This window comes from Mustela nivalis (assembly GCF_964662115.1).
Source record: "Mustela nivalis genome assembly, chromosome: 12".
Lineage (NCBI taxonomy): Eukaryota > Metazoa > Chordata > Mammalia > Carnivora > Mustelidae > Mustela > Mustela nivalis.
In genome coordinates this window covers 52174715-52190060 of record NC_139031.1, presented here as the reverse complement: position 1 = coordinate 52190060, position 15346 = coordinate 52174715, and the positions used below count along the sequence as shown (strand labels likewise).

Genomic DNA, 15346 nt, shown 5'->3' with positions numbered 1-15346 from the left:
AACTGTACTACTAAGTATTTACCCAAAGAATACAGAAACACTAATTCAAAGGGATACATGCACCCAGATGTTTATAGCATCATTATATACAATAGCCAAATTATGGAAACAGCCCAAGTGTCCATCAACCAATGAATGGATAAAGAAGATGTGGTAAATATACACAATGGAATATTACTTGGCCATAAAAAAGAATGAAATCTTGCCATTTTAAACAACATGGATGGAGCTAGAGAGTATTATGCTAAGTGAAATAAGTCATAGAAAGACAAATACTCTATAATTTCACTCATATGTGGAATTTAAGAAACAAAACAAACAAAGGGAAAAGAAGAGACAGAGAAGCAAACCAAGAAACAGACTCTTGGGCACCTGGGTGGCTCAGTTGGTTAAGTGACTGCCTTCGGCTCAGGTCATGATCCTGGAGTCTCAGGATCAAGTTCTGCATTGGGCTCCCAGCCTAGCAGGAAGTCTGCTTCTCCCTCTGACTTTCTCCCCTCTCGTGCTCACTTGCTCTCACTCTCAAATAAATAAATAATCTTAAAAAAAAAGAAAGAAAAAGAAAAGAAACAAACTCTTAACTATAGAGAACAAACTGATGGCTACCAAGGAGGTGATGGGTATTAAGGAGTCACTTGTCATGATGACCACCAGGTATATATGGAAGTGTTGAAACACTGTATTGTACACCTGAAACTAATATTACACTACACGTTAACCAAATGGAATTTAAATTAAACCTTAAAAAAGGTAAGTCAAATTTTTAAAAAATGTATGTGATGACATTTAAAGTAGTATTGAGAAAGAAATTTATACAACTAAACACCTATATTATATAAAAAGGAAAAACCCAAATTAATAAAGTTATCCCTTAAGAAACTAGAAGGTAAAGAATAATTATAAAGAAAAAAAATCAATGAAATCCAAAGCTGGTTTTTTGAGAGCATCAGTAAACTGAAAAACCACTGGACTGAATGAACAAATTAAGAAAAAAGACACAAATTACCAATATCAAGAATTAGAGTGGTGACATCACTATAGGTTCTACAGATATTAAAAGAAAAATAAGATAATCTTTTGAAATCATTTATGTGAATAAATCCTACAACTCAGATGAAATGGACAAATTCTTTGAAAGACACAAACTACCAAAGCCCACTCAAGAATAAATTAATTTAAAAAGAATAGATTAATAGCTTGAATAATCTTAAAACTTGAATTTGCCATGAAAACATTTCCTTTAAAGAAAACTTAAGGCCCACTTAGCTTAACTGGTGAATTCTACCACAAAGAAAATTGAAGAGCTCCTATTTTATGAGACCAACATTACTCTGGCATCAAAATGAACAAAGATGTTACGAGAAAATAAAATTACAGGTAAATATCCAACAATGAACATAGATGGAAACATCCTTAACAAAATTTTAGTAAATCTAATGAACCCTATATAAAAAGAATAATACATCATCACCAAGTAGGATTTATCTAAGAAGTACAGGTTTGGTTTAACATTAAGAAATTAATGTAATTCCTCTTAATGTTGAAAAAGAAAGCCAAAGTTGCTGACATTACAATTCCAGACTTCAAGCTCTATTACAAAGCTGTCATCATCAAGACAGTATGGTACTGGCACAAAAACAGACACATAGATCAATGGAACAGAACAGAGAGCCCAGAAATAGACCCTCAACCCTATGGTCAACAAATCTTCGACAAAGCAGGAAAGAATGTCCAATGGGAAAAAGACAGTCTCTTCAACAAATGGTGTTGGGAAAATTGGACAACCACATGCAGAAAAATGAAACTGGTCCATTTCCTTACACCACACACAAAAATAGACTCAAAATGGATGAAGGACCTCAATGTGAGAAAGGAATCCATCAAAATCCTTGAGGAGAACACAGGAAGCAACCTCTTCAACCTCAGCCACAGCAACTTCTTCCTAGGAACATCGCCAAAGGCAAGGGAAGCAAGGGCAAAAATGAACTATTGGGACTTCATCAAGATCAAAAGCTTTTGCACAGCAAAGGAAACAGTCAACCAAACCAAAAGACAACTGACAGAATGAGAGAAGATACTTGCAAACAACATACCAGATAAAAGGCTAGTATCCAAAATCTACAAAGAACTTATCAAACTCAACGCCCAAAAAACAAATAATCCAATCAAGAAATGGGCAGAGGACATCAACAGACATTTCTGCAAAGAAGAAATCCAAAAGGCCAACAGACACATGAAAAAGTGCTCCACATCACACAGCATCAGGGAAATACAAATTAGAACCACAGTGAGACACGACCTCACACCAGTCAGAATGGCTAAAATTAACAAGTCAGGAAATTACAGATGCTGTCGAGGATGCAGAGAAAGGGGAATCCTCCTACACTGTTGGTGGGAATGCAAGCTGGTGCAGCCACTGTGGAAAACAGCATGGAAGTTCCTCAAAAAGTTGAAAATAGAGCTACCATATGACCCAGCAATTGCACTACTGGGTATTTACCCTATTTATTAGGGTATTTGTAAATACCCTACATTTACAAATGAAGTGATCCAAAGGGGCATGTGCACCTGAATGTTTATAACAGCAATGTCCACAATAGCCAAACTATGGAAAGAACCTAGATGTCCATCAACAGATGAATGGATAAAGAAGATGTGGTATAGATATACGGTGGAATACTATGCAGCCATCAAAAGAAATGAAATCTTGCCTTCTTCAATGACATGGATGGAACTAGAGGGTATTATGCTGAGCGAAATAAGTCAATCAGAGAAAGACAACTATCATATGATCTCCCTGATATGAAGAATTTGAGAGGCAACATGGGTGGTTTGGGGGGTAGGGAAGGAAAAAAAATGAAACAAGATGGGATCAGGAGGGAGACAAACCATAAGAGACTCTTAATCTCACAAAACAAACTGAGGGTTGCTGGGGGGAGGCGGGGAGGAGAGGTGGAGGGAGAGGATGGTTGGCTTATGGACATTGGGGAAGGTATGTGCTATAGTGAGTGCTGTGAAGTGTATACACGTGGCGATTCACAGACCTGTACCCCTGGGGCTAATAATATGTTATATGTTAATAAAAAATAAAATTTTAGAAAAATAAATTCATGTAATTTCTCTTATTAAAAAATTAAAAGAAAATATCTAATCATCTCAATCAATACAGAAAATTCATTTGACAAAATGCACTATTCCTGATAACTCTTAGCAAACTAGGAATTGAGAAAAATTGTTTCAACCTGATAAAAGGCATCAACAAAAGATCTACAGCTAATATCATTCTCAATGGTGAAAGACTAAGATCAAGAGCAAGGCAAGGATGTACACTTCCACCACTTCTAGTTGACATTGTGCCAAGTTCCAGCCTGTGCAATAAGGCCAGAAAAATAAAAGGCATCTGGATATGAAAGAAAGATATAAAACAGTCTTTATTCAGAAATAACAACTATTTATGTAACTGAGCTTAGCAAGGTTGCAGAATATATAATCGATATGCAAAAATCAAAAATAGGAATTGAAATTTTAAAAATAACATCATATGCAGTAGTATCATAAAATATGAAATACTTGGGGATAAATTTGATTTAAAAAATTACAAGATCCACACACTGAAATATATAAAGTATCACTAAGAAAAGGAAAGTAGACCTAAATAGAGGAATATACCATGTATGTGAATAAGAAGTTTCAGTTCTACAGGTTCAAGGCAATACCAAACAATATTTCAGTAGGCTTTTGTGTAAAATTTGACAAACTAATTCTAAATGGAAATTCAAAAGGATAAAATAAAACAACTTTGAAAAAGAACAAAGTTGGAGGATTTGTACTACCTGAGGATTTATACTACCTAATTTCAATTCTTTATACAGCTATAGTAATCAAAATAATGTGCTATTAGCACAAAAATAAACAACTTGATCAATAGAACAGAATAGAGTTAAGAATAGACCCACACATAAGTGGTTAATTGTAGTTAGACAAAAGTCCAAAGGCAATTCAATAGTGAATGTATAGTCTTTTCAAGAAATGATGCTATCGGGGTGCCTGCATGGCTCAGTGGGTTAAAGCCTCTGCCTTCGGCTCAGGTCATGATCCCAGAGTCCTGGGATCGAGCCCCACATCGGTCTCTCTGCTCAGCAGGGAGCCTGCTTCCTCCTCTCTCTCTGCCTGCTTCTCTGCCTGCTTGTGATCTTTGTCTGTCAAATAAATAAATAAAATCTTTAAAAAAAAAAAAAAAGAAATGATGCTATACCTCTATATAACTATATGCAAAATAGTCATCCTCAATCCATACCTCAAATCACAGATAAAAATTAACTCAAAATGGATTACAGACCTTACTGTAAAACCTAAAGTTAGAAAACTTCCATAAGAAAATCCAGTAGAAAATCTCTGTGACTTTGAATTTAGCAAAGATTTCCTAGATACAACACCAAAAGCACAATTCTTTAAAGAGAAAGATGTGATAGATTAGACTTCACCAAAATCAAGACCTTTGCTATTTGTTTTGTTTTGAAGACTTTATTTATTTATTTGACAGAGATCACAAGCAGGCAGAGAGGCAGGCAGAGAGAGAGGAGGAATCAGGCCTCCCGTCAAGCAGAGAGCCCGATGCGGGGCTCCATCCCATGACCCTGGGATCATGACCCAAGCCGAAGGGAGAGGCTTTAACCCACTGAGCTACCCAGGTGCCCCAAGACCTTTGCTATTTGTAAAACACTCTTAAGAGATGAAAAGATAGGCCAAAATCTGGGAGAAAATATTTGTAAGACACATACCTGATAAGGAACTCCAAAAGCACAAAAAGAATACCAGCAATCCTTGGGGCACCTGGGTGGCTCAGTGGGTTAAGCCTCTGCCTTTGGCTCAGGTCATGATCTCAGAGTCTTGGGATCGAGCCCCACATCGGGCTTTCTGCTCGTCAGGGAGCCTGCTTCCCCCTCTCTCTCTGCCTGCTTCTCTTCTTACTCGTGATCTCTCTCTCTCTCTTTGTCAAATAAATAAATAAAATCTTAAAAAAAAAAAAAGAATACTAGCAATCCAAATGAAAAATGGGCAAAAATTTGAATATACATTTTGCCAAAGAAGATGCACATATAGGAAACAAGCATACAAAAAATGCCGAATGTCATTATTCATTAGAGAAGTGCAAATTAAACTTGTAATTGAGATTTCATGACACACCTATTAGAATGGTGAAATCTAAAAAGACTGACAGTAGCAAGTGTTGGCAATGATGTGAAGCTACCACTGTTCCACATTTTGCTGAGGGTAATATGAAATGCTAAACACTTTGGAAAACACTTTGGCAATTTCTTAAAATTCAAGAACACAAACACTTACTACCTGATCCAGCTATTCTATCTCTGGGTATCTGAAATGAAAGCATATGTGTGCATATGTGCACACAAAGTCTTAAATATGAATATTCATAGCAGTTTTATTTGTAATAGCCCAAAATCCAAATACATGTCAACAGGTAAATGGATATATAAATTTTGGCATAGCTATACAATGGAATACTGCTCAGCAATAAAAATGAATGAAGTGTTAATTTATACAATATTATGAATAAATCTCAAAGTAATTATGTTGACCAAAGAAGCCAGATGAAAAAGAATACATACAGTATGATTTCATTTAAATAAAATTTTAGAAAATCCAAAATAATCTGTAGTAACAGAAAGCATGTCAGTGATTGTAGGGGAAGAGGATTGGAAGCTGGGAGGTGTGGGAGAGGGGGATTACAAAAGGCAGTAGAAAACTTCTGGAAATAATGGATATGTTAATTATCTTGACTGTGATAATGGTTTCATGGGTGTATAGTTACATCTAAACTTACGAAGTTGTACATTGGCTCAGTGGGTTAAGGCCTCTGCCTTTGGCATCTATGTTGACAAAGCGTAGCTGTGCAAATCTGTGCAAATCTGGGAGACTGGAGACTTAACATGACTGTGTTCTTGAATCCACCAACTCTCATTAGTGCCATTGGCTCAGTGGGTTAAGGCCTCTGCCTTTGACTCAGGTCATGATCTCAGGGTCCTGGGATCAAGCCCTGCATTGGGCTCTCTACCACTGGGGAGCCTGCTTCCCCCTCTCTCTCTGCCTGCCTCTCTGCCTACTTGTGATCTCTCTGTCAAATAAATAAGTGAAATCTTTTAAAAATATATTTTTACTCTGCCATTTTTATATTTTATATTTTACATTATAAATCTGTTTAAAATTGGCTAACCTCTCTTAAGTTTCATTATGCTCTCAAACTGGAGTTCTAACCAAAGTGTTTTATTCATAGATGAGTCTTCCTGAAGTTTCTCTGTTCAGAATTTTTAAATTAATCAAGTCTGAATGGCTTTCTGTGGTTCTGGGGACGTTGGCTGCTGTTCTAAATGGAGCTGTTCATCCAATATTTTCCATCATCTTTGCAAAAATTGTAACTGTAAGTAAGGCTAATTGTAACTGTAAGTAAAGCTAATTTGCTAATATTTTTAATAATTTTAAACAAAACAAAGCGTAAGAGAACAGAACCGTTGTACTTTGACCTAGTAATGGGGAAACTGGGATTTGCAGTGTGTCACCCATAGTGTAGGATCCACAATAGGAAGGTTAACTAATGTTCTCAGGGGATAAGCCAGCCTCTATTGTGAAGTCTTGACTGGGCCTTGTTGACTGGGCAATCAGTAAAGAAATTACTTTGTTTTCTAATTTTGACTCCAGTGCCGTATCAGCATTCCAAAGCACTGAAGCAATAAAATAGACAAATACAACTACTCTTCTTTCAACTAGTCCAAACAATGGCCATTTTTTATTACTAGCCAACTCAAAGAAAGGAAATAACAAGAGCTTAGGATTGTGCCAAGGGACTCAGGAGAGTTGGTGGATTCAAGAACACAGTCATGTTAAGTCTTCAGTCTCCCAGATTTGCACAGCTACGCTTTGTCAACATAGATGCCAATATATGTAAAATTACTGATTTTTGGAACAATTTCTAGGGACATGTATAAAGGTCTCACATTGTAGGTAGTACCTTAAATAGAAGAATATTAAGAAACCTAAATTATTAGCCATTATTAGAAATAGTAATTCAAACAAACTGGTGGTTTTTTGAAAATATATTGTGATAATAATAGCAGAAGACTCATTGCCTGATCTCATATTTACATAGCTTAAGTGGGAAATTTGACAGCAAATCATTTTTTATCATATGTAATGAATGTAGTGGATAGAATAATAGTACACTTCTTTTAATTATACATTCTTTTAATTATACATTCCAAAAATGTATATATAATCTTATTCTTATGTTGAAATCCATTCAAAAATTCCTGATAGATATTTCAGTTTTTTTCTCTTTCTTTTATATTTTCTTCCAATCACCTGATAAAAAATCTATTCCGTTTCAGATATTTAAAAATGATGATAAAGCCTCATTAAAGCATGATGCTGAGATGTATTCCATGATATTTGTGATTTTGGGTGTTATTTGCTTTGTCAGTTATTTCATTCAGGTAAGTTTTTAATGAATTAAGCTTGAACATGATTATTTTTTTTAAAGATTTTTTATTTATTTTATTTGACAGACAGAAATCAAAAGTAGGCAGAGAAGCAGGCAGAGAGAAGGAGAAGAGGAAGCAGGCTCCCTGCTGAGCAGAGAGCCCGATGCGGGGCTCGATTCCAGGACTCTGGGATCATGACCTGAGCCGAAGGCAGAGGCTTTAACCCACTGAGCTACCCAGGCGCCCCAAACATGATTATTTTTTATGTCATCCTCTCTGAATTAAAAATAATAACAATAATAACAATATAAATAAAATATAAATAAGTAATGTAGTGACTAAATGTTACAAAGAAATAGAGAAGAGAATTAAGAATAAATATAAATTTGCTTTTTGTTTTTCAGGGGTTATTTTATGGCAGAGCAGGGGAAATTTTAACCATGAGATTAAGACATTTGGCATTTAAAGCCATGTTATATCAGGTCAGTGTTTATTTGATTTTTTCCTTATTTTATTTAAAATGTATTTTTCAATATTCCAGCTTATAGTTTTTCAAGTTAATTTCTTGACATAATCTTTCCTTTGATCCCTTAAGAGCATGCCTCTTGTGTTCTAAACAGCATCTAACATCAAGTTCTTACTATATATATATATATATATTTAAAGATTATTATTTATTTATTTGTCAGAGAGCGAGCGAGCACAAGCACACAAGCAGGCAGAGGCAGAGAGAGAAGCAGGCTGCCAAGCAGAGAGCCCGATGCCGGACTCGGTCCCAGGACACTGGGATCATGACCTGAGCCAAAGGCAGTGGCTTAACTGACTAAGCCACCCAGGTGTCCCTACAGTATATTTATCTAATAGAAGCAATTTCAGGGGTGCCTGGGTGGCTCAGTGGGTTGGGCCTCTGCCTTTGGCTCAGGTCATGGTCTCAGAGTTCTGGGATCCAGCCCCTCATCAGGCTCTCTGCTCAGTGGGAAACCTGCTTCTTCCTCTCCCACTCCCCCTGCTTCTGTTCCCCCTCTCTCTGTGTCTCTCCCTGTCAAATAAATATATAAAATCTTATATAAAAAAAGTAAAAAGAAAATATAACATAATAGAAAACAGTACTTAGAGTCCATTCCTTTTTCCTTATATTTATCTTGACAAATCTTTTTATTTAAGATTTTATCTTTTTATTCGACAGAAATCACAAGTAGGCAGAGAAGCAAGCAGAGAGAGGAGGAAGCAGGCTCCCTGCTGAGCAGAGAGCCCGATGCAGGGCTCAATCCCAGGACCTTGAGATCATGACCTGAGCCAAAGGCAGAGGCTTAACCCACTGAGCCACTCGGACACCCTGACAAATCTTTTGTTGTTGTTGTTGTTTTTAATGTAGTGGGTTTTTTTAATGTGGTGTTCTAGGATCAGATTGAAAGACCAAATAAAAACTGAGAAGAAGAATTAAGAGCTACAGTATCTCAGGGAACATATTTTAAAAGGATGAGATAATTCCTCTAGTGTTCATCCATGTGCATACCTTAAGTTTTTTCACCCCATGCTTCTGAAAGCAGCCAGTAATGTCCCTGTCCTCATCAGAAAAGTCCTGAATTCAGGTAGCAGGCACTGGCAGGTTCGCCTGCCACACACAGATGATCAATCATACCTGTGAAATAACTAAAACTAGGTAGATCAAGTAATAATCTTGAGAAGTGAATCTTGTTTTTAATAGTTTCTGAATGGGTAAATTTTATTTTTTAATTAACATATAATGTATTATTTGTTTCAGGAGTACAGTTTTGTGATTCATCAGGCTTACACAATTCATAGCACTCACTATAGCACATGCCCTCCCCAGTGACTATCACCCAGCCACTCCATCCCTCCTACCTGCCTCCCCTCCACCAACCCTGTTTCTTTCCTTCTATGGTGTGTCTCCCTTTGAGAAGTAAATCTTGAGGGCAAATGGCAAGAATGTCTCAGATCAGCACTTCTAAAATTTTTTCAAGGGGGTGAGGTGTATTGGGTTCCCTGAAAACCAGTTTTCATTTGGAACACTTCACCACACTTGATGTCACCAGAGCTTCTTGTGCAGGAGCAAATAGCTTCCTGCCTAGGTCATTTCTTGTCAGAAAATAGCATTATTGTCAGTCCAGCTGAGTCGTCAAAACCAGTTTTTACATCTTATGATGTTTAGCAGTAATGTTCAGAGGGCTGCTGTGTAACAAAATTCCTAGGACTTTTTGCTCTTAGGGAACTATAAGCTACAAAATTTAGTAAAGCAAGTGCTAGGTTTCTCATAGCAACTTGATGCATTCTCTGCTCAAAGGCCTGTCAGAGATAATTGGAGACTCTCCTTAATCGAGAAAAACAAAAATATACTCGAGGGATCATAAAACCATTTAATGGCTGTATGACTCACTCAAGTTAAACTTATACTTTAATTTTGGTTTTTTTTTTAGAATACTTTATGTTCTTTCCTCAAATCTTTGATGAAATTAGGGTAGGATTTTAATTAATACTGTATTTTACACTTACTGACAATTTCTGCTCATTTTTGTTTTTCTCTATGAATTTATGTTTTTCTACATTCAAGGAAATTTATTTTTTTCAATTTCCAGGGACTTTTGACAGTGTATCTTGAATGTTTGAATGTTTTGCACAGAAGAATATATATAACTTTTCCAAACATGCTTTGATCTTTGTCTCTAAAGGTTCACAGTGTGCTTTTGGTGGAGTCCCAAGTCCAGGAGTAAGTTTAAGCAGTCATTACTGTGAATCCAATATCCTAGGGTTACTACTAGACATTAATGCTCTGCCTACCATTAGGCACATGAATAGCTAGACAGTAACATTCTTGGATAAAGTAGCTTCTGCCCATAAGAATGCCCCAATTTGGGGCACCTGAGTGGCTCGGTGGGTTGGGCCTCTGCCTTTGGCTTGGGTCACGATCTCAGGGTCCTGGGATGTAGCCCTGCATCAGGCTCTCTGCTCAGCGGGGAGCCTGCTTCCCCCCTTCCCTTCTGCCTGTCTCTCTGCCTACTTGTGACCCCTCTCTGTCGAATAAATAAATTATTAAAAAAATCTAAAAAAACAAAAAACAACAAAAAAGAATGCCCCAATTTATAAACCAAAAACTCTGATCCTTCAAAAAGCATACACGTTGAAACACACGCACACAGAGACTCTGTGCTATTTAGCATATGTTATTAAATTCCTATAAATTCAGCTCAGTCCCTGTCAACTCATTGTTTGTTTTTTCTCTTCATGCTTTAGCATTCTTTTTGCTTATCTTTGCTTTTTCAAACTGGAGGAAAAGAGGAGTAGGGTATTTGGCCTTTTCTTTAAAAATACCTACCCAGTTTCAATTTTGTCTACAGTAAGAGACTCCTAGTCCGTACTTTTACCTAACTCTTATTACCTGGTTTTTGTCCCAAGACTTTTTAGGCTTAGAAAGCATGCTGAGACTTGCACTGTTTTTTTACAACTATTTTGAAACCTCATTTGAGGCAGAGGTATTTATGGAATCAGGTGTGGTCTTTTTGTAGGTATAAAATCTGTATTTTATTTGATTACTTGACATCCTTCCAGTTGAAAAGAATGTCCTAAGTGTTGCTGACTTCAGTGGTTGTAAATAATTCATTTCTTAAAGCTAAGTTTATACTTCTTAATGATAAATATTGACCTAAAGATTGGATTTCTGAACAGATAAGTATTTTTGCCTATTTCTCTTTAAATTAGATTGGCTAGGGCTTCTTTGCGGGGGGGGGGGGTCTCTAAATTAAGAGATGATAGAATTAATGGTGATCACTAAGGGGCTCTCAAAAAGCTACTTCCAAAAGGATTTGAGGTAACAAGTCCTGACGCAAGAGAAACAGGTAATGAGACTCAACTATAATGCTTCAGTTAAATGGGAGATAGAACATAATAGTCGATTAAAAACTCTAGCATCTGGTTGCCTAGGTTCAAATCCTGGACTCAGAACTTGCAAGCTATATGGACCTGGGTAAGTTATTTAATCCCTCTGTACCTTGGCATCCTCATTTATAAAATATGGATAGTTGGGTGCCTGGGTGGCTCAGCTGGTTAAGCGACTACCTTTGGCTCAGGTCATGATCCTGGAGTCATAGGATCGAGTCCTACATCGGGCTTCTCCCGCTGACCTCTCTCTCTTACTCTCTCTCTCAAATAAATAATAGAATCTGTTTAAAAATATGGATAGTCATATCTACCTCATACAGTTATGATTAATTGGGAAAATACATACCAAATATGTATGCATCACAATGTGTTATTGTTTTTTTTTTCTTTTTTGCTTCTAGTATAATTATTGACAGGGAAAAATGGATTTAATAGTATCAGAAGACTGATAATCTTATAGTCATTTTACCATCAGGAAAGGAAAAAAGAAGCTAATTTTTACTCAACACCAGCTATACTCCAGAAACCCTAAGTGTTTTAGCATACATTGTCTGTGCTGGAATACAGTCCCTAGAGTACACATTGCTGACTTGTTGGAAAGTAATTTTGGACCTCTTGCTGATTGAACATCAGATAATGACTAAGACTCATCACATATATATCCTATGCCTAATGTATTATACAAGTTACTCTAGAATCAAGAATGTAATATTTCATAATAAATTACTGTTTCTAGATTTTTACTTTATATTGTTCCAAAATTTCTTTGTGTTCCATGCCATGTTGAAAAATAGAAATAATTGGAAAATATGAAGTTTATCTTAATTTTTTTGAGTATACAATAAAAAAAAAAAAAAACAGGTAATGTCTTCCAGTTCCAGAATGCTATAGTTATTATCATTGCTGATGTGTATTCATAGTATTTTAGGCTCTTCAGTGGGGTTGTGTTTTCAAAATGGTGGTTAATAGTGCAAATTGAAATCTCTCTAGGATGCCCTTCAGGTATGTTGGATCTTCAACTCTTTGGACCACCTTCCCAATGCAGGAGCTTACAGAGTAGTGCTGTCATACTGGGGTCATACCCACCCTTGCTCTTGCCATATTCCTCCATGGGAGAATTATTCTCACACAACTGTGTGATTAATGCACACATGGCCCTCTCTCTGTTGTGCTTCTGTTTACTTAGTTGGCAGAAACACGTAACCTGAGTGTCAGGGCCCTGGCTGAGCTGTAAGCCAACAATTCTTTTGCTCTTCATTTACTAAAAATAAGTCATTTTCCAGAGACAGGCTTCACATGATTTTAATCCACAAGAGATATAAGGGGTTTGAGTGAGTGGGAGGAAACATTCAATAGCTAATAAAAGGAAATCAGAATTCCTGAGGCTAAGAAGTGCTGTCTCTATTTGCTATTGAAAATGAAATTGGCTACCACATTATGGTTTTATTGCTTATATTTTTAACCTACCTCCTTCAGATCGCATGCTTCTTGGCCGCAGGGGTTTTACATTGGTCTCTTTGCCTCATTAGCCTCTCACAATGCCTAGTGCTTATAAGATCTAGGAAGTAATATGAAGTGTCAGAGGAAATCTTGCCTATGTGGGTCCTCAAGAGGAGATATATTTTATCTCCTTTTTATATGACCCCAGTTTAGACAGAAAGGTTTGGAAATATTTTTTTTAATTTCAAGTTTTTATTTAAATTTCTGTTAGTTAACATGTATGGTAAAATTGGTTTCCAGTGTAGAATTTATGATTCCTTACTTATAACTCCCAGTGCAGATGGTAAGTGCCCTCCCCAATACCCATCACCCATTTAGCCCATCCCCCAGCCTCCATCAACTCAGTTTGTTCTTTATATTTAAGAGTCTCTTATGGTTTGCTTCCTTCTCTCTTTTTTTCCCCTCCATGTTTATATGTTTTGTTTTTTAAATTTCACATATAAGTGTAATTATGTGGTATTTGTCTTTCTGTTAACTTCACTTAGCATAATACACCATAGCTCCATCCCCATCATTGCAAATGCCAAGATTTCATCTTTTTGATGGCTTAGTAATATTCCTGTGTGTGTGTGTATCTCCTTCCTCTGCATCCTCACCAGTATCTGCTGTCTCCTGTGTTGTTAACTTTGGCCATTCCAACAGGTGTGAGGAGGCATCTCATCATTATTTTGATTTGTATTTCCCTGATGATGAGTGATGCTGAGCATCTTTTTGTGTGTTTGCTAGCCATCTGTATGTCTTCTTTGGAAAAAATGTCTCTTTATGTCTTCTCCCCATTTTTTGACTGGATTATTTATTTTGGGGGTGTTGAGTTTGATCAATCCTTTATAGATTTTTGGATACTAACCCTTTATCAGATTTGTTATTTGCAAATATCTTCTCTCGTTCCATAAATTGTCTTTTTGTTTTGTTTTTTCCTTCACTGTGCAGAAGCTTTTTATCTTGATGAAGTCCCAATCATTCATTTTTGCTTTTGTTTTCCTTGTCACCAGAGATGTGTCTGGTAAGAAATTGCTATGGTCAGTGTCAAAGAGGTTGCTGCCTATATTCTTCTCTAAGATTTTGATGGTTTTGGTCTCACATTTAGGTCTTTCATCCATTTTGAATTTATTTTTGTGTATGCAGTAATAAAGTGTTCCAGTTTCATTCTTCTGCATGGCACTGTCCAGTTTTTCTAACACCATTTGTTGAAGAGATTTTTTTCCATTGGATATTCTTTTCTGCTTTGTCAAAGATTATTAGTTGACACAGTTATGGGTCCATTTCTGGGTTTTTCTGTTCTGTCCCACTGAACTGTATGTCTGTTTCTGTGCCAGTACTATATTGTCTTGATGCCAGTACTATATTATCCCATAATATAGCTTGAAGTCCAGAATTGTGATGTCTCCAGCTTTGCTTTTATTTTTCAAGGTTGCCTTGGCTACTTGGAATCTTTTGTAGTTCAATGCTGGGGATTGCATTAAATGTATAGCTTACTTTGGACAATATAGACATTTTAACAATATTTGGTTTTGTTTAGAAATATTTCTAAATTGATTTGTGCATTAACTTTTTAAATAGTCTGCTCTTCACAGATTACTTATAGAGTAAAAATTACAAACTACAAATGGTTCAAAATGACCATTTCTGATGTTGATTATTGTACAATATTATAGCATTGGTAATGGTTCCAAGCTATTGGACTTACATTCTTCATATTGTATCTAATTATAAATCTTTATGAAGTAAGAAACAAAAAGTCATTTGATTCATGGTATTTATAAGAATTAAGTATGTGGGGGTATGGGGGCTGATAAATGCCTTCTGACTTATTACAACAGAATCACAAGTCAGAAAAGAACCTTTTTGATAACTTATTTTTTTTGTTTTGGTTTGTTTCTTTTGATAACCACATGTTAATTCTCCTTTTTCTCTAGGATATTTCCTGGTTTGATGATAAGGAAAACAGCACAGGAGCCTTGACAACAGTATTAGCCATAGATATAGCACAAATCCAAGGAGTATGTATATTGCTTCTTGGGGGAGTTTTTGGCTTTTATTCTTAAGTGGTGTATGCATGTAGTGTGTATGTGTGCAACACAGATATCTGTGCATATTTGTAAGCTATACTAAGATGACCCACATCCTTAAAGATAAATCTCAGGGCTACCTGGCAGCTCTCAATGAAAGATATAAGGAAGGCTTTCAGTTCTGGATGTTTTTAACAAAACAAAACAAAAATATTGAATCTCCACATTGTACCCCTGAAACTAATGTAACTTTGTATGTCAACTATATGCTCACATAAAAAATAATAAAAAGGGGGGAGAAGACTTGGCACATATAATAGGATAAACAGAGGACCAAAGAAGATACCAAGAATGAGTTAAAGAGCTCAGAACTGAATAGTAAGACATGAAAAGGTAGCAAAATGAAAACATACACAAAATTTAGAAGTATTAATAAAAGAGGAA

General features: G+C 36.2%; 1 protein-coding gene across 5 annotated transcripts in view; it reads left to right on the top strand.

Moving 5' to 3' along the window:
- Positions 1-15346, top strand: part of ABCB5 (ATP binding cassette subfamily B member 5) — a 157281-nt gene that overhangs the window by 104402 nt on the left and 37533 nt on the right. For all 5 annotated transcript variants that reach the window (XR_014301386.1, XM_082693823.1, XM_082693822.1 and 2 more), the window contains exons 20-23: positions 6296-6439; positions 7404-7508; positions 7901-7978; positions 14810-14893. Coding sequence is in view for 4 of the 5 variants with exons in the window: in XM_082693823.1 (XP_082549949.1) it covers positions 6296-6439; positions 7404-7508; positions 7901-7978; positions 14810-14893 (411 nt within the window). In the remaining variant the exon portion in view is untranslated. The remainder of the gene's footprint in view (positions 1-6295; positions 6440-7403; positions 7509-7900; positions 7979-14809; positions 14894-15346) is intronic.